Raw genomic sequence first — 20,422 nt, 5'->3', positions numbered from 1 at the left:
TTTAGTATCTGTTCCTGCATTTTAAAGCTTAATGAGGTTTGTCTGTGTTAAATTTTCATTAAATAAGTTGTTCGAAGCTGTAAGTCATCAATTAATTATTTTCAATTATACGAACAACCCAAGACTTGGAGAGCCTTTCTTATATCTAAATACAACATGTCAGTTATTTATAACACTCTTCTACCACATTTCTCATGGAATAAAATGCATTTTTCTGATTTATTCCTACATTTTAAAACTTAAACTAACGTTTTTTGTATATTTTAAAAAAATTTTTAAGGATTTTTAAGTGTAAAATATGTTCTAATCAAGTTTTCCAAATCTCAAGTTGACTGGATTCTGTCTCGTTTCTCTCTCATCTTTGCACCCTTTTTGGGGATTTTCCGAGATAAACGTGGTCAAGATGAAGATAAAATCAATTTCTATCGATATTTCTTTAGTTTTAGGTGGACGAAATGTTTACTTTAGAGTTTTGAAACAAGTCATTACCCATGGTATAATATCTTCTATGTTTGTCAACCGTTAATTTCGTTGGTAATTTGGAACGGTTGTAATCCTCCACTTTACTGATTTTCCACGTTCTCAATCTAAAGTCTAATCTGTCATCTAAGTACTCTTATCGTTGGGACAGAAAAAAACCTCCTCATCATTATTCTAATGACACACCGTAAATATGGAAGTTGGACTTATCTTCTCTGCCACTGTCGCTCCTGTGTTCGTCTTCACTGCATAGCGCGGCTGAAATGCAAGTAAGCTAGCTTGGCAGGAGCCGGGATTCCAAAAGACGTGAGGTATCGTAAAACTCGGTATAAACTTTCAATTTTCCAACCTCCCTCCTGGCTTTCGGGGGTTTTCCGGGGTTGAAAAATCCCCGGTGTTCTTGTCGGGGGAGGGAAGAAAGTCGTAAATATTCAGGCGCCAAGTTTGTAGGATATATGGATATATTTCTGGACTTCAAAGCGGGGTAGGAAGGAGATGGGGGATGGAAGAAAAAGAGTCAGTTCTAGAGGAGAATGGGAGATGGAGGAGTAGGCGACAGGGGGAATAATCTCTCGCACGTTATTCTTTTTTTCTTCTTCGCTCTCCACCCCTCCTCGTTTTCCAGAAAATATCAACAGGAGAATGTGTCTTTGTCTCAGCAGTTCGATTATAGAGCAACAGGATTGGACACGAGGACCTATCAAATACTCTTATATTACTTCAGGTTCAAATAAGATGGAAGTTATTCTCCCACCTTTTATATATATATATATCTATATTCAGGTTTTGTTTCGATATAAATTCTACTTTAAACTTTTCTCTTTTCGCAACTACTTTCACAGGAAAATAGGAGATAAAGTTGCGTTATTTATCATAAAATCTTAAATTAAGCAACACAATTATTATTAATTTTATAAGCGATTTCGTTAAAGGGGGTAGATTTGTATGGTTATATATAACAATACAAAATCCTCTCCCCCCTTTAACGTTAAGGCAAGCTTCAAATGTGTAGAGATTAACGTTGCTTCCCCACTCGAAACGTTGAAGCCCTTTAATTAATTTGTGACTAGGATTCATTCTGTTATGTTGCATTATTTACTCGGGGAGTTGACACGTCATTTACATATATCGTCATCTCGAACGACAACAGCAAAGTATTTTGTACTCGATATGAAAATTTTATCTTGTATGAGATTAGGAGGAGTAGTGTCAAATGGACATTTTGTACGACTACACACACGCACAGACACACATACACACGCTTGGCTTTATGGAGTGGAATGACTCGAGTTATAAAGTGGAAAAGAAAATTGAGAATATATGTTATTGCTGCTTCTCCTCTCTCTCGCGCTCTCACTCTTTGCTCTTCCTCTTCTCCATCTTCCTCTTGAGGAATCCATTCTAGATAATTAAATATTGTTTAATGAGATGAGAAAAATGCATTTTTTTGAATAATCCCACTTGTTTATCGTATTCAAAAAAATAATATCTTACACATTTAATGTGTTTCTGCGTGGGGGTGGTGGAGAAATTTTAATTTTTCCTCCCCCTCTCTACGGATAATCATACTCATTACACTCTTGAGACGATAAAATTTTCAGGCGTGCTATTAATTAATTTTTATATCTTCTCTAATGAGTGTGGAACGTAAAATATAGGAGTAGGAGATAAGAGTTTAGTATGTACGTCTGTCCGTTTGTCGCGTGGATTTTGGGAAAGTTATCCCTCGTCTACAGTTAGTACCATAAACTACCGACAGAGGGCAACGTCACGGACACCTGGTGCACTTGACAGCGAGTATTAACTTTCTTGCATCCCCCTCTGCTGGCAGGTGACGTTTGTGATCGCTTAATCTCCCCCTAGTCTACTGACACCCCGCTACGGAGGGTAGAAGTAGATATGACAAAATTCCCTTGTATTATGTTGCTAACAAGTATATGAAAGCCAGGCGAACGTCAATGATTTTTTTCTTTTTCCTTTTCTTACGTGCGCGGAATTGCGTAGAAATTCCATTTATCTTGCTCTTCCATAGTCTAGAATTTTGGTCGATTTCAGTAGAATGGGACATTTTTGGAAAGAACTGCTCTATACTTAGAGGCAATCGAAGTAAACACATAAAGGGAAATGGGCAAAGAGAAGGGATAAAAGACAAGAAATCAAGTGAAAAGATGTTGGAGACGTTCTTCAGAATGTCACTTTAGTATAAAAGTAAAAGGTCTAAATAGAGGAAGAATCGATTTGTTAAAGAAAAACCATCCCATTCTGCGGTGGGACAACTTTAAATCAGTTTGACATTTATAGCCCATGGGACTTTATAACTATTGGAATTGCAGAATTTGTTTCTGACACCGAATCGATTTCGGTCGACATAGTTTGATATTGGTCACTAACTTTACACTGTTCTGAATTTTACAGCCTTGTATCTAATCTTGTACTTCTTTTATTCTCGTGCTACCAGCGGGGGGATCAACTGCCTGCTTTTTAAACTACTTTATTCTACTCAACTTTTTATTTTTTTATCGATTGCAAATAACACACACAAAAAATGCCTTTTGTATTCAATTTATCGCTAAATTTCTCAACAATTAAATGAAATAAACGGTTGAAATTTTGGGGGATTGTTCTGTATATATTTCTCTATTTACCAAGTTTCTCGTAGAATCGCTCTTCTTATGTATCGCGCTTTGGTCCTTCCGAACTCAAAATGATAATTTTCTCCAAAACTAAAATAGCTAGACTGATGTAACTTTGTAACCATTTTGTGCACTCGTCCATATGTACATTGATCGTCCCGTTTGTCTGTCCGTTTAGTTTCTTATAAATTAAATAGACTAGGTTGGCAGGGATGGTGAAAGACGTCGAAGAATTCGTTACGTATCGCTAAATTTATTTAAAAATTCGCTTCGAATGGTTGATAAACAATTCAACTTTGTTTTATTTTATGCTGAGGTATAAAAATCTGTAAGAAAATCAAAAAGTTGAAGTGATTTCGTAATCAGATTTGGACTTTTTGTGGTTAGAAAGATTCTTCCATAGATAAATTGCTAAAAGCGAACAATGTTTTGGATTTAAACTTAATTTAATAAATAAGTAGGGGTTGGATTTCACGTGAAAAAGTTAACGTGGCTCACTTCTAAGTTTGCAGAATTAAATTAAATGTTGGAAACGTTCGTTCCGAATGGAAAAAAAAGACAGACTAACACCCGAAGATTGATAAATAATATAAAATGGAAAGCGAAAGAAGAAGAAGGTGTATATTCGAAACACGAGAGTGTGGAGAAAGTGAAGATGTTGGCAGATAATCTAATGGAGATACCTCAGGCATCTCACGTCACACTTTCTGGCAGAGAATCAATTCACTTGACGTCCACACCTCCTGATTGAGACACTTGGCACGCTCTCCTCTTTCCTCGCACCCTAAGCCGTATCGGAGCTCCCCTGCTAATAGCTCATTTACCTCCAAACTTTTCTTGTTTTCGTTACTATGGCAACCGGATTAGGAAAAGCTTTGGCCGAGTCACGTGATGGCTCGGAGCAGTAAGAGAAACAATAGAATTTGGGGGAGAATATTCTTCGATTCCCGCATCCCGTCCCAACCGGTTCGCCGGTCACGTGACGGTGGACATAGAAAAGGCGGATCCGGAATCGAGAGCATGCGCCCAACGTCACGGAAATGCCATCAATTCCGGAAGTCGTATTTAAACTTTAAATGAAGTCACGCTGCCGCATCTTTACGCTTACACAAAAATCATCTAATTTCCAATAGGAATATACACGTTTTTGTGGATTCGGAAATGTTTGTAGAATGGGTAATATAGTCGAGGGGAATTCAAGCTAGACTCGAATACATGAAAATGCGCGTACATTGCTTGAATATTTTCTGCATATATTTGTAAAATTTGAAGATAGAACATCCGTTGGCACATGCTGATGTATATTATAGCCGAGAAAGAACTTGGATTCTACAAACAGACGTTTGAGTTAATAAAAATGGATAAACTCGTGCATGTAACGCTGTTTACTCGAATATTTTCTCCATATATTTGTAAGCATTAGGAGATGGTCCACCCGTGACACGCGCATCTCTACACTGTATTTACACTGATATGTAATATAGTCGAGAGAAACTATGATACACTCACTATACAGACGTTCTAATCCACGTAGACGAATATCTTTTCTGTATATTTGTAAATATTCACGTATGGATCTCCGTTAGCACGCTCATTTTTACACTGTAATGTGTATATAGCACTGATGTAAATACTGGATAGTCGAAATTCACGAGAGGACGTACAGACGTCTTTGTACAGAATCCGAATATTTTCTCCACATATATATAAATATTTGGGACGGATTTCTCATTGTCACGCTCAATCTCCACACACTACAGACGTGCCGATGTGTAACGGTAAGGTACGACATACAGACGTTCGAATCCAGACATACAAGTAGATAAAAACTGAGCATCCGACGTTCCTTACCGAAGCGAACATTTTCTGCACATATAGTCTATCTATAATCATCTAGAGGGATGGACCACCCGTTGACACGCGCGTTTCTACACCCGCTACTCTATCGACCCCGTTTCTAATGACCTGTCCACTGTTATACGTAATGAAATGACCGGGGTCTTAACGATAAATTGCCTTTTTCCATTACTGAACTGACCTCTCTACCTTGTTGGACGAGTGCCACGCTTAGCGAGTAATGTATTTGATTTTCATTGCTTAAACTCGGGATCTAACCAATAATAATACCCTATATATATATATATATATTTACTTTATTATTTTTTTATATATTTTCTCGTCCCCCCTCTCTCCACTTTTCCATCGACTTAAATCATATCCGAGCTTATTGCTTATCACCATGGCAACAAGAGAGTGAGCGAGAGAGTTTAAAATCCGTAGCCAGGGCTTAATATCAGCCATCTTACGGTAGTGTGTAGTTTGATTACGACTCAGTTCAGTTTATGGCCTCAAGGGGCGATGTTACAATTAGGTCCAGCTGTCCTTTCATATCTGTCGCTTTTAAATCATGACGGTATGCAAATGAGAAACTGTACGATGCTTCCTTTATAGACATCCCTCCAATGGAGGAGTGACGGAGGATTATCGCTGCCCCCTAGTGGCAGAAATTTCAAATATACACGGGACCATACAACTCTCGAATTTTCGGGAATGTGCCCTTAATAGGCGCCTGCATTGTAAAACGATGTTTAATACGTCTAAGGCCAAGCCGCTGTCAGAAATAGATTTATTGTTAAGATCGCGATATGAATAACCCCCTGCTTTAATATTTTCTTCTTTGTAACATTTTCAATCAAAATTCTTACTTTTAATGCTCTCTATCCCCCTTTTTTTCTGTCGTTAATTATGGAATTGTACAGCTAAAGCGGGACAGTTTATGTGAGAGATCGTGTATAAATAAAACTGTGTTTTAACTTCGTGAAGTGACTGAATGAAGATTTGTTAGTAAGCAAATGACACCCCAAAATATGAACTTTAACCTCGTGTTTATCGGGAGGAAGAGCATCGGATTCTGCAAGATATTTGAACTCATCACTTTAAGCGTTTTTTTTTTTCGTTAAAAACTCTTAATTAGGTTTGAAAAATAAGTATAATGATATTAAAAAAGGCCTCTTTTACCAATATAAACAATTGAAAACACTTTTAGACATTGAATAACAACATAAATACACTACTTCTCAATCTCTTTTATCCGACTCACTTTTACAATATTCGAAGTCGCTCGCGAACTACCGCTTAGAAAACAGCATTTTTTACAGTTTTACGTCGAAAAATAAGTCACAATAACTTTAAAAAATATTCTTTTTACAAAAATAAATCAATAAAAACAATTGTAAACATCGTAAATCTCCCTTCTGAGGTTCGACCCAACAACGATTACTCCACACACACTTACAACATCGAACGTCGCTCGCGAGCTACCAGTTGAAAAGTACGTTTTTCGCCTCCCCTAATTCTTACAGGACAGTGTTTAAAACGGAATTTTCCTAATTAGTACTGTAGCCAACGTTCGATGGAGGCGAATTAGCTATATTCGATTCGTCTAGAAAATTATTAAAGTCGAGTTGCGGTTAAGCTTTATTTGTACAGCTCTTGTCACAGAAATTTAAATCCTTCTGTCAACTCGACCAGTCGGGAACTGTGCGAGAGTAATATTGACGTAAGAGATTTAACTTAGCTCTTTTCTACAATCGATACTTGTAGTTGTGAGTCAGTAGGGAACCACTTGTATAGTAATGTACCGTTAATTGTTCCGAGCGTTATACAATTTTGAGTAAATTATTGCCATTAAATTACCGATCCTCACCACTCTCAGGTAATGGAGTGGATGGAAATACGGTAATTTATATGTATGAGCGTGTTATTTTGATCGATTTAAAGTTTCATAATTTTCTTCTTCTCCCCCTTTTGTTGCTCACTAAACTCGGTTAGTATTATGTTGCGTGATTAATTGGAGTTGCCTTAATGCTTTTATAACTATAAATTACGCGCGTTATATCGAGACTTCTTTTTATATGCATAAACATATAAATTTTACGTTGAAAAGATTAACAAAAGTTGCATATCTTTATTACTAGATGGCGACAGGAGTCGATTTTTGAATTCCGTGATGCCATCTCCTGAATAATTATTTTTTTTTATGCATTATTTCTGTACAGCGACTTTGTGTTGCGGTGTTAATTTTTTTTTAATATCTTCTCTGCAGGGTTCTTAACCTTTATAAGGTGTAAAACAACACAACGTCATTATTTTCGTGGAAATTATTTGCATATATTGTCTTATACGAATTTATCCTTACCTTTAAGATGTCTTCCGTACAAAGGAGCATTGATAATAAGCTTCGGGCTAAGCTATCCGATTCTTAGAACGAATGATCGATAAATTAATGTAGCTACAGTTTTTTAATGCTTCCAATTAGTGGTTTTAGGAATCACATTTAAGAAATAATCGTCGGTTATTCGAGTTTAAATACTCCGTCTCCGGTTTATCACGGTTCAAGAGTCGAATTTGTGGCTCGACTAGGAATGTTTTAAGTCAATAAAGCTGCAGTTCCGTCGAGCTGTAAGCGAATTAAATAGTGTTTTCTACAAGTAAAACCTCGTAAAATTATTTTTCTGCTTTATTTTTCGATCGAATCTACTGTATAAAGTAGGTCGCGTTATTTTTCCATTGATGTATCCTCTCTTAAATGCCTATTTATCAACGTGACCTATTTAATCGCGACTTTCGGAACGATTCGATTTATGTTACGAAGGGCATATAGCATTAAAACGAAGGAACTGTTTTTTTTTTTTTTTTTTTTAACTGGTGATTTTGACACGAAACAACTATAATTGCCTCCAGAAATTTACGAAAGAAGCTTTTTACATAGATGTCGAACAAGACAAATTATTAAGAAAGGGTGTAGTGAATATCCATATTATGCGAATCACGTACCAGTACCTCCCGTTCTTAGAAATTGGGTGAGGATTGTACGGGACAAGATTTAAAATTTATGACTGTCTATATGATGAGATTGTCGAAATATACTTTCTTTTTTTTATCTATCTATATACATATATACTTTTCTATTGGAAGCTTTGAAAAATATCTCCTCTCTTATCGGTGGGGGTTGATCGTGTATACATACACGTGTATCATGAATAAAAGCATTTTATTCGGACACACCTAAATCAAAATCATTCGATCTGATCGCAAAGATCTGTTAAAGTAGACTCGTGTACATCTTGTTTATCGATATATCAGTTTGGGGTCATCTTGTCAACAGATTGTGCACATTTTTTGATAACGCTCTCGGTTATTTTTTAATAGCTCCCGTTCAGACCTCAAAAAAAAGACTCCACCTTAACCGTCAGGTTAATCGCTTCTTTCCATCTAATGCACATTCTTTCTCGCCGGCCTAGAAAGAAGAAGAAGAAAAAAAAGCTGCCTTCCTGTCAGGGAAGGTTGGGCTTAACGTGCTGCTTCTCCAAAAAAGCGGGTAGGACGTCGGGGCGTGGAAGGAACGAACGAACTGCGAGAAGGGAGAATAATACACTAAATTAGTTGTTCAACGCTTTAAAATCGGATTGAAAATGTTGATTTAGTGAGTAGGTATCATCAACAAGTGGCAGCGGCATCCGAGTTAGGCGGGTTCAATCTTGGTATTCGTCGCAACAACTTGGTCGGCCTCCAAATACCTTCGTAGGGGAAGATATCGGAATGCAAACCTGAACCAGAGAAAGACAGGAATGTCCGACTGCCCCTCTGCTAAGAGATGTTTATGAGCATGCTGTTGACGTAATGTTGGACTCTGTAATTACAGCAGCTAAGAGTCTACTGCCCCTCCCGTGACGTCCCTGCTGAGGGCCTCCGAATCCGCGGTATTTGTCTCATCAACACGAAAACTAGGATGCTTCTTGAAATTCTAAACCCTTTTTATACTTAAAAGAATATCGCAAATGTTAGATACCTTTGACTTTAAAACCATTTTACATCTTTAATTTTATAAATTATGTTCTAAGCTCGAGGCGTTATGCAACCAGCTGCAAAGGAGCAACTTCTTTTTTTCAGTTTTCTTTAATTTACTGTAAAGGTTTTACGGTTTCTTAAGTAACAAATCGGAACTTGTTCGAAGATTAAATGTACTGAATTTAAAATTAACAGATCTTGTTAAAGTAATGAATATTTACAATCGATTAGCATATTTTTATATATCTAACGAGTTCTTTAATGGCGGATACGCATATTTAAATGGAAGAAGAGATTTAAAGATTCGATTTTTCATAATGTTTTGATAATTTAATTTAAAGGATATCTTTTACGACGAAGCGAATCGAAACTGGTTATTATAAAAGATTAGGCAGGTAGGTTGTTCTTCAGAAATTTTTCACTTGATAAATGTGCTCATTGTTGGGTCGAATCTTTCAAAAAAATGCTTTCAATATTAATAAAAGAATGGGAGAGACAATTCGCGAAAAATGACAAGTTGCGAAAATAAATTATTTTCGCGGTCCTTTCTTGAGAATATAAATAGTAAACAGGATTAAAATGGAAAGGTAAACAGAGGAACATCTGTTGCCTGGAGCCGTATCCATGGTAAAGAATCTATTCCCATACCAAAAACCAACGATGCCATTGTCCACAGGATGTAATGACAATGACACGTTTATTCGGCGGAAGTTCCGCTCGGCCCCTCCGTGTCCCACCCTCTCCACCTGTGGTCCACCTTCTGGATAGACTGCTCCAGCCAGACCAGGTAATAAGCAGGTAGATGTAGGACCAGCGAAGAAATAGTCGAACTCTCTTCTTTACAATAGTTCCTGCGTGAAGTGTGCGATTCATTAGATGCTGACAATCTGTTCAATTAGTTTTGTAATGTTTCGGTCTGTGTTTTCGACCGTTGTAAGTGATGGATTTTTCGTTCCGTCTTCCTTAATATTTCCGAAATGTTCTTCACACGTCGTTTCATCCGGATACTAAAAGGATATATTTCTCGACATCTGCCAGATCAGTGAACTTGCTAGTGGCTCTCGCCCCACGCCACAACAGGAGATGAAGATAAAGTTGACAAGAAATGTTTTGTCGGACACGTGTTTGGGTGTGTAAGACGTCAGTTGGTATATATACAGTAGCAGTGACATAAGTGCGACTAAGTCATAAACGGGGGGATTCTTCTCAAAAGGGTAATTTCGTTACTGACAGAGGAGGAGAAGAAGAAAATTCGGTTCGCAATATGAATTATTTTTAGAATGTGAAGTTATAAAAGTTTAATGTCAAAAATGCCATCCAGACCAAATGGTATCACTACTGCGACAAATGCAAAATCTGTACTAGTGTTTCGCCAATGGTGGAAGGTATGTTGGATATACGGAGATCAGTACAAAGTGTACAGGCAGGCTTACAGCAGAAAGAACGTACAGATGAATTGTGTTGAGTAAGTTTTTATTACATTTTTTTCTTCCTGTTTTCCAATTTATCTCGTGTGAAGTCCTTCCATATTGCAGATCCGTTTATTAGCTAACCTACGTTTCTAAGTCTTGTTACTTTTAGGTAGAAGATGCCTTCCTCCAGATCTAAACCAGGCAATGAACTACATAACCTATTGTAATAAGTCCGGATTGTGTAAATTGTAATTTCTAACTCTTCAATGTCATTGCCGACTTGACAGAAAAGATGCCCGAAGCATTTTATTCTACTGAATACGTTGTCAGGTTGGGAGTGACAAATAATGATAGACTTCCTGTAAAATGCCTTCTCTTCATAATCAAAGAAAATTACCCCCAAGATGACAAACGGAGCCTGTTATAATCGGAGCGATGGGAAGATCTCAAACTTCAATAAATATAGGTTAAAAGAATTACGAATTTAACAAAGCTCGCACACTAATGACCGGTTGATATAAATCGGTAACGTTTTAAAAGTCTCTGTTGTTTAAATTAAAGTCAAAAACTCATAAATTAAAATAAAATTCGAGATCATTTGTACGTTCTAAACATTGTTCTCGTATCGCCTGGGACGTATAAAGTGACATTATAATCGCACGTTAGGACGAAAATATATAAAGTCTTGTGAGTTATTAATGACGAGACGTGAATGTTAAAGCAATGTTGATGCTTCTAGTTATATCTCGAGATGTAAAACCAACCCCATACTCTCGTTATCTACTACACAGACTGGCCCCGGAACACCATTATTAATGGACTCTTCTACTTCATTCAAAATATACGACTGTCGTGTCTCATACCCCATATTCTCTTAGATTGCTCGTTAGGAGCCTTTTGTATAACGATTGTTTGTTAGTGAGAAAACTTTCAATGTATTCTTGTGATGCTTATCGACATATAAAAGGCTATTGGCCGATAGAAGGACAGTAGACGTGTTTTAAATGTCAAGTAATTGAGCCTTTTTTTCTTCTACTTACGTGTTATAATTTATGCGAAGTTATATTACTTGAAGGATTTTGAGGAATTCGGAACGAGTCAGGTGGCAAAACGTGTCGATTTGGATACTCACATACCGGATTTTTATGTAGATAAAAGTTGAAAAAAAAACTAAAAACAAGTACGCAAAAATCCCGAGTGAACAAATAACTACAGATTCAGGTGTGGACACGAAGCATAATAACCAGGTAGCAACCATTTGTAAGAGCGATTGTCATTCCACATGACTCTAACTTAATTGACTCTACCGTGAGGGGTGTGTCTAGCCATCTACACATTTAATATTTTCTTGGACTGGTTTATTGTCAAATGAATTTTTATTTATTTACTTGTTTATTTTTTATAGCGTTAAATCTATGTGATCTTTTTCATTATGACTCGTCATTCTACACATTAAACTTAGCAATTTTAGTATAATTATTTTTTAATTTGCTAACACTGCGGTAGGAATCTCTTATAGTTGTTAATGATATGTTGACCTAGAAGTATCTTCTACTATAATTAAGTCAGAATTTTGACTTGATCTATAGTGTGCTTCTTCTTCTTTTTTTCTGTTAAGTCTATTAAAATGAGAATTTAATTACATACTTACTTAATCAAAATAAATGACACGGTCTATTCTTAAACCTGTTTTATATTAACTATAAATATAGGAAAATAAGTCGAAGAACAGTCAAAATACATAGTAGACTACTACTAGGTTTACTTAATTTGCTGCTTTTAAATGTGCAAAATCGTTACTTTTTTAAAGCAAAATGTTAAAAATTGTTTTGAAAACAATTCAAAATAAGTTTTTTTTAAATTTATTTATTGACTTATGCTTAAAAATACGCGTTACCTTCATTCTTTTTTACATTATTTTTAGAGTTAATGTATTGAATCCTGTTTATCCTCTAGAAAGAGAAAAAAATGGAGTTAATGTGTAGATTGTTATGTCGATACAAAAAATAAAGGAAGAATATTTTCTGTCGACCTAAATTTTTATAAATCTTTTTAAAATAATGTTTTTATTCTTGTGTAAAGTATAACACCTTAATTTTGAACTAGAAACTTATTTTCCTCGTCAGAATAAAGTGGTTTTAGTATCACGACTTTGTTTGAATTGCGAAGGAGAGCGAAAAGAAGAGAATTTTATTGACATTAATCATAAAACAATTCCTCTTTACGTCTATCACGATTAGACCCTTACGATAAATTATTATATAGCATCGGTAATTTAATTTTATTTGATATAAATCAAACAAAGGATATTAATTTTGAATAAACCTATCACCGATTAGATTTCGTAAAGGATATCTCCTATAATTCCAAAAGAAAATATTGAAAGATTATTCTCTGTTTCTTTTTTTATCCTCCTTAAATCACCGTCTGAGGAAGATGATAAATGGCTCATTTTTCCGTCTCGCTACTTGTGGTCTGTTATTAAGAGACATTTACTTAGTTCCTCAAGGCCATAGACAAAAATCACTATGTGGGAGTTATAGATGGAAACAGATTCGAGATCTTTGCTTCTGCATCTTTGTAATAATTGGAGGGGAAAAATGGAAGAATGAAACTCATCATCCCGTTACATCTCTTTAAACTTATTCCCTTCTGAATTTCTCCGTAACACCAATTTTAGTCACAAATATATAAACCTTATCCAACCCTCTAGAGGGTTATTATATCGATTTTCCAAATTAGTCATGTGTTTGCCTCTTCAAACTGCATCGAGTACTTATACACTTCAAAATTAGTTCGTGGTTTTTTTTTATTTATTGTTTTAAATAAAGAAAAAATGGAATTAAATTTGGAAAATTCACGAGGAGAATTGTTAAATTTCCTTTTGTTAATTTAATTTTCTGATGATTTGCTGTTGATTATTTTAAATATATTCCATTCTAGTAACAGAATCTGGTTGGGAAAACGGGGAGAAGTATAATAAATACCAAAATATCTTCTTTCTTTCTTCACTTTCAGCTTCTTCTTCTTCTTTTTTCCATGCCAGATGTTTTAAAATTCTTCAGACTTAATGGAGCGAAATTGATATTTGATGGAAGTTTTGAGACCCGCGTCATGCATTCCCGTTTATTAGCTACCATAATTTACCCTTACTTGCCCCATCTTCCCTTCCCCTATATACTTGGCCTAGCTCATCAACGTTTTACGCTTAACAATATAAGTCAGGTATTACTTCTCTTCTATATTAAAATGACAGAAGTTTGATTTATGCAAATTCATAAACATTCACCTGTGATAAATCAATTAAGCTTACATAGATCTTATTTTACTTTTAACTTTAATCAAGGAGTGAGTATCGGGTAGCTAGAAGTATGTTAAATCATTAAAAACTCTTCTAATTTTACTAATATTCATTAAAATGATACGAAAACGACAATTTTTGGCGATCCAACGCACTCTTTTTGGGTGTTTGATGATTGCTTGTTAAATTGGATATCAAGTAAAGATAACTAAAGCGTGAAAAGATGAAAGATTTTATCTGAAAAAGTACAAAATGTAATCCGTAAAGTTTGCCAAAACCACTCTATTCAACTTTTCACTACAATTTAAAAAATAAGAAAGAAAAGATGCACGAAACCTGTTTACTCCAATTGAAAAATGGAAATATATAAAAATTTAAATGACCAGTTTTGTAATTTGTGATATTTTATATTATATAAGTTAAATTATTTACAGAACTTTTAAATTTTTCCAGGAAAATCTGTAGGAATTGTAAGTGTCCACGCGAAGAGCACGGCGACATGTCCCTCACGACAGCAGCATCGGAAACGGATAGGAGCCATCCAAAGATGATTTTGCAAGCAGCAGACGGACAACAGAGGCAATCACAATCGGACGACGATAGTGGGTGCGCTCTAGAAGAATACACTTGGGTACCGAGCGGTTTGAAACCGGAACAAGTAAGATTTTGACCAAAAAAAGAAAAAAAAATTGTTATGCAAATTAGCAGAGGAAGCGATTTTTGCACGCTTCGCTCGCGTGTTTATTAGAAAATAATCAAGTATGACGAAGCTAACTTTAATGATTTCGACTGCCGCTCGCTTCGGTAGCGCGGCCATCTGCCATTTGTCATAAAGAAAAGAAGTATCTGGAAGCTACTTCAATAGCTGTGATGACCGGTCTTCCTTGCCCTAGAGTCATAGAAACCCCGCGCCTATCGCTGCAGCCATTCTGATACATTATACAGAAACGGCTCATCTTCATCCTTTAGAAATGCTCAATTAAGCTTAATAGTCCAGTTATTTTTTATTCTTTCGTATAGTTTTTCTTTAGAATCTTCCTGTGAATAAATTGTTATTCTATTGTTATTGTAAGCAATTTAAAAAAAGAAAAAAAATTGTTAAAATTCTGGATATGTTGGAGTTTACATATATTTTCAAAATAAGGATTTCTTTTTATCTCTTCGCCCGCATGTCCTTTCTGCAGTTTTTTTCTTTCCTTTCTTCTTTCGTCGCGGGGATTTTGTTGGTCTCTATGACAACGAAATGGATTACGGGATTAGGAATAATCTTCGAAGATAGGAAAGCGTCAAATTACACGGCGATGGACAATTAAAACGTTTCTTCTAGATAAAAATGTCTAACGGAAGCATTAAATCATGATTGGAAGTTAGCCATTTCTGTCCACCTGTCACACAAGATCTCGTTTGTCGACGTTCTTTCGGCTTTCTTCTGCCATTTAAGTGTGAATTAATGAAGATAACGTGGCACTGAATCAAGAAATCGGTGTCGTTTTTTTAAAAATATCTCTCTAAAAGTACAGGATCTTATGTAGTAAATTATATTTTTAATAAAATATTCTCTTCTGCAGTTCAGAATAAACTGATTTTTTCATACGTCTTCAGATTTATCCTATTCTATTTTTTCCCCAATAAATCTACGGAAAATATAATTTAAAAAATTCAAGATACCTGGCAACACTTTTTATTATATTTAAAATTAAGTTTTATTTGTTAGCTACAATTCAAAATTTGAAAATGGGATTAAGTGTTGCCAACTGCAATTGAAGATTTGAAAGTAAGAAGTGTTGCCAGTTAGTAATTCGAAACGAAATACGAAAATTCCGATAGTGATAACAGAAAGTGGGGAATCTTTTCGCTCTATTTAACGCTTCCATATGAAAAGATTGTATATACGATTTAGCCCTTAAACATGCCCGAGGTAAAAATCTTGTATTATTCATAGCTAAAATCTCTATTCTGACACTATCTGAAATAAATAAACCAATTCAGAAGCTAGTTAGGTCGTTGATTTCCGCCTGGTTGTCCGATAGTCTTATCGCTCGATAAGTCAATGCTTCGATTTCTATCCAAGTCACGGTTTCTCTTATCTTTAGCCAAGAGAGAGATTGTTTACCTCTTCTTCCACGCGGTAAAAAGTGTGTTCGAGCAATGGAAGCGGGAGAAACGTGCCAAAATCGGCGACAAATTGCATTGTTGCATTGTTTTGTGTGCTCAAGTTTTATCTGAGTGATACGCTAGTCGAGCGAGTCATTTAGTACTATTACAGTCTGGACGTGACCGATGTGACTCTCCTATATATCTATACACACACACTTAGCCTTTATTGCTAGTTTGCTTAATTGGAGAGGTCATTCGAGGATTACTGGCAGAAGTATCTTACTAACACTAATTGTTTTACTCATGGATAAATTATACAAATTTCATCGTTTTCTTAAAATTATAAAATGGCGGATTTGTATAATATTCACCTGCATTTTTCGAGTATTCGGTGAAATCCTTTGGGGCAATATATGAAATTGTATTCTGTAATTTCTCGATATGTCGGCTCTTAAACTACAAATACCGTATAACCGTATTTGGAGTTGATTGCACGCAACGTCAATGGGTTATGGTCGAAAATTGGACATTTACGTTTGTTATAAATGACGTATAAATTTATAAACTCGATTAATATGTCGAAAAGTAAGCAATTCTTTCAAGGTTTATATCTTTTCTGTGCCCATTCCTTATTAGATCTTTGGAGATTCTAATAAGAAATGGGCACAAAATTGCCCATCTCGAGAATGTCGAAGATTCTTTCATTCTTGTTCCAATTTAGAGCACAACTAAAATATGTAACTTGAAAGACATTTTTAAAAATACCGATAAATAAAGTTATAAATGAAATTTGAACTTGGAAAGTAAAAATTTGAAAATAAGTTTAAGTGTTGCCAGTTTCAATTGAGTTATCGACGATAACCGAAACGTTTCATTTGCTTAATTTCAAATAGTTTTGTCTCTAATTTAATTAATTAATTACAAAATTATATATATTAATTTAATTAACATTTTGATTTAATTAGAATTATCAATAACACAAATATGAATCTATAAAGTCTATTGGAAATTCAAAAAATGTTCTCACTTACACGAAGTTTATGACCTTTACTTAAGTGTTTGCTGTTAAAAATTTAAATTTTATTCTATATTTTACGACTTTTTTACTTGAATAATTACTATTAAATTATAATTTAAAATATTAATGATTGCACTCGTATGGAGAGAACCCAATCGAGGTTAATCGATCTCAACTATGGATAGAAAATTAATTTTAAAATGTATAATAGATTTTTAAATCAATTTCCTTTTTTTTTTGGAGGAAAGTATTTTAAAAACTCTGTAATTTTTTTAAATCTAAAATTATCAATATATAAAGTACAAAGTAATTTTCAGGTTAATATTAGCGCTCTGAGTATCATTTCCGTTATCATCTGTAGTAATTGATGGAAAAGTCCAGAATGACTAAAAAAATTTTGTAGAAAAATCGATGAGAAACTCTACTATATATATATATAAATTCTTTTCTTTCATTTTATTGGCTTGTAATATACGGTTAATCGGTGCCATTTTGTTGAAGTGTTTGCATTTATGATCCTATTTTTGTGTGTTTACATATTTGCTCAACCGTTTAAATATTCCGTCGTGTCTCTCGTGTTACATTAGCGTTACAATAAGTGACTCTCTTCAATCGTTTAATCTATTGAATCCCGAATTTAGCTTTCCTGCATCTTGTATTTATTCTCTTAAATCTCGAATTAATTCGCCTGAATCCGAAATTTAACTTTCTCCAATGCCGAATTTATCCACTTGAATCCTAAACTTAATCCTGAATTACGTCTCGATTATTCATTTATTAACATTTAAATTTTCGGACGTTTTGATCCAAAGTAAAACCAGATTTCTATAGAATTTTTGTCCTTCTACTTATCAGAAAATGTATTTCATTTCTATCGTATTCGTATCGTATTTTTTTTTTTTTTTTTTTTTTACTTAAAATCTTAAATTTTAGGGTATTTTATACCTAAAAACAGAGCCTGTAGACATAGAAAGGTCCCGATTTGCAATACTATGTCCAAATAGAGGTCTTCTATTTTAAATGCCAATTTGGTAATTAAGTTTGTAACGGGTCCAAATCGAAGGGTGTCGGATGACTGCTGGAAAGGTTATTTGATAAGCCCTCTTTTCGAGCCTGATACCACGAACTTAATTGTCAAATTGTATTGAATTTTAATTAATTTGTAAAGTTTTCCTTGGATTATTTTAAATTTAATTCAATAGTCATTAAAGGTATTTAAAACTATGCAAAATATATGATTTTTCTCATATTTTATGCCCGTAATTCTTGATGAATAACTCCTTAATATATAAAACTGTAGTATTTATAAGAGGCTATTAAACAGAGTATTTTATGTACTTGTCATTTGAGAAAGAATGTAAGGAGCTGCTTTATGTGACCTTATTTCTTCTCTAAATCCTCACCCTTCTTAACTATAGTTAAAGCCAATTTATATAGTTTACTACATAAAAGACATTTTTCCTGTATTAAAATCTTATTTTCTTAATATGATAAGAGGTAATAGAGCTTTTATGGCATTCACTAAAATGTAATCCCCATATCTATTCAATGTATAGATATATAGTTATGCCTTTCAAAGTCATTCAATAAAATTGATTCCCTGCAAAATTACTCCAATTTCTGTCCTTTTATTATTGAAATATAACAAATTTAATAATATAAATTCTTTAAACAACATAAAAATGTTCTTTAAATAGTAATTCGTGTCTTTTTATTTTTTGGGGTCGAGATTCTTTGATTAATTTATGGAAGGTTAGATCTGAAAGCTGTATTAATAAATATTTAATAAGTATTTTAAGAAAAATCTTACTAATTAGTCATTAATTAGGTTCTACAGTCTACAGTATACTCGTACAGTTAATTGAATATTCATGTAGTGAAATTATCACAATTATCTGCATCTGGTTCTGTCAATACTTGTTAGTGATTTACATTCTACACAATAAATATTTCTGTAAGAAATATTTTTATCGATTCTTTTGTCGAAATTACATGTTTATTACATAAAATTTGCAGCATTCTGTTCATTGCTATCTTCTGTAGAACTTACTTTTAGTCTACTTTAAGGAGTGTTGCTAAAAAAAAAGTCTGCTTGTAGTTGTACTGTACGCAGCTTGATGCTAATTTAAGGCTCTAGTTCTTAAATATTCTGTCCTGTTTGAAGAGTTTTTGACCTGTAAGTTCGATTTTGCTTTTAAAATCCTTCAATTTGTGGAGCAGGGTAGAATTTAGATAAATTTAAAAGCACAAGACCTAAACTGTATCGTAGTAGCGTGAGGCCTTCGACTTAGCTTAGGGCCTGTTGTAGATACCTCTTATTTACATTTAATATGAATAAATATCTCTCTCTATATATAGGCCACTGAGAGAAAATTTCAGCGATTTAAAATAAAAATAAATTGGAAACTTAATCAATGCATTTACTTTGATTCACGTTTGTTCGTCCTGTTTGTCACACGGAAAATGTTTTCTCCGAATATGATTTAATTTTAGTATTTGCTTTTCATCTCGGTAGATAACTAATAAAATCAGGATAACGAAATTTAGGTTTTTATTGAATTTACTATTTCTGTAAAGCTTATTGAAATGTATTTTCAGCTTCAACTTTATCCATTATGAACATTTCTGACCCACAATGAACTCGTTCAGGCAAAAGCATTGCTCTATAGACATGTCAACGAGGCTAAAATAAATTCAAGACAGAATTAAGTCAACTTAGGAGTTTATAGAAACTATAAAACTATACTGTACTATATTATTCTGTGCTAATACTACACTATACTACTATTACACTACGCTGCTTTATAGTGCATAGTACACTATACTATAAAGCGCTAAAATGATTAGCTTTTTAAATATTAAGCGCTATAAATTTAATTATAACGCTACGACCGTAATTATAATTAATTTCTAATAAAGCTTTCATTCAAAATGAAAGTTATAATTAACCTTCCTATTGGCTACTTGTATAGCCTACTTGAGAAACGTATAGATTCATTCTAAAGTAAAAAACAAATTGAAGTTAATTTTAAATTAAGAAAATTCATTTTATTTTTAAAGTTATTAAACTAGTTTTTTTAAAAAAGTTATCATTTTATATAAACGAGTTGGAAAACTTTAACTAGCTGCTGTTTACTGTAATTATAGCCAAATGTACACAGTGAGAAAAGTACATAAAATTAAATTCTATTTAAATTTTATGACAGTGTTGCGAAATTTATGGCAATATTAAATATTGGAAACAGACCAGCTTTTAAACAAATTCGAGGAAAAGTTTTCTCTAATTCTAGGACCATATCTTTTATCCTCTGGTAGTTGAAGAAAGATAATTTTTTTAACAGTCGAGTAGGGAGATAAAGTTAGCAAACGTTTTTCTAGGAAAAGTATTTAGAAAAAAGCCATTTACAAGAATAAGTGTAAAACTTATCAGATATTCGTTAGAAGGTCAATTTTCGTATAATTTCGACTTGAGAAAACAGCAAATATTCTAATTATCGGTATAGAATTTATGAAATTTTTCATTAAAAATTCATTTTTCCTCACTAGAACATAATTGTTTGCTCCCTAAAATATGAGTTAAATAATAATAATATTATATATTTTAGATTATTAAATGAATATAATGAATGTT

At 33.9% G+C, this 20,422-nt stretch overlaps 1 protein-coding gene across 4 annotated transcripts in view; it reads left to right on the top strand.

The window, feature by feature from the left end:
* LOC136977454 (protein prickle-like) overlaps positions 1-20,422 on the top strand; it is a 55,525-nt gene that overhangs the window by 24,570 nt on the left and 10,533 nt on the right. For 3 of the 4 annotated variants that reach the window (XM_067272942.1, XM_067272944.1, XM_067272943.1), the window contains one exon: positions 14,130-14,334. In XM_067272942.1, the coding sequence (XP_067129043.1) occupies positions 14,130-14,334 (205 nt within the window). Of the gene's footprint in view, positions 1-14,129; positions 14,335-15,335; positions 15,595-20,422 lie in introns of those variants that run through there. The other variant, XM_067272945.1, reaches the window with a different exon arrangement.

This window comes from Centruroides vittatus, unplaced genomic scaffold (genome assembly GCF_030686945.1).
Source record: "Centruroides vittatus isolate TY-2023 unplaced genomic scaffold, ASM3068694v2 contig_459, whole genome shotgun sequence".
In the NCBI taxonomy this organism is placed as follows: Eukaryota; Metazoa; Arthropoda; class Arachnida; order Scorpiones; family Buthidae; genus Centruroides; species Centruroides vittatus.
The sequence above is the reverse complement of the archived record's forward strand: the minus strand, read 5'-3'. Positions and strand labels throughout refer to the sequence as shown.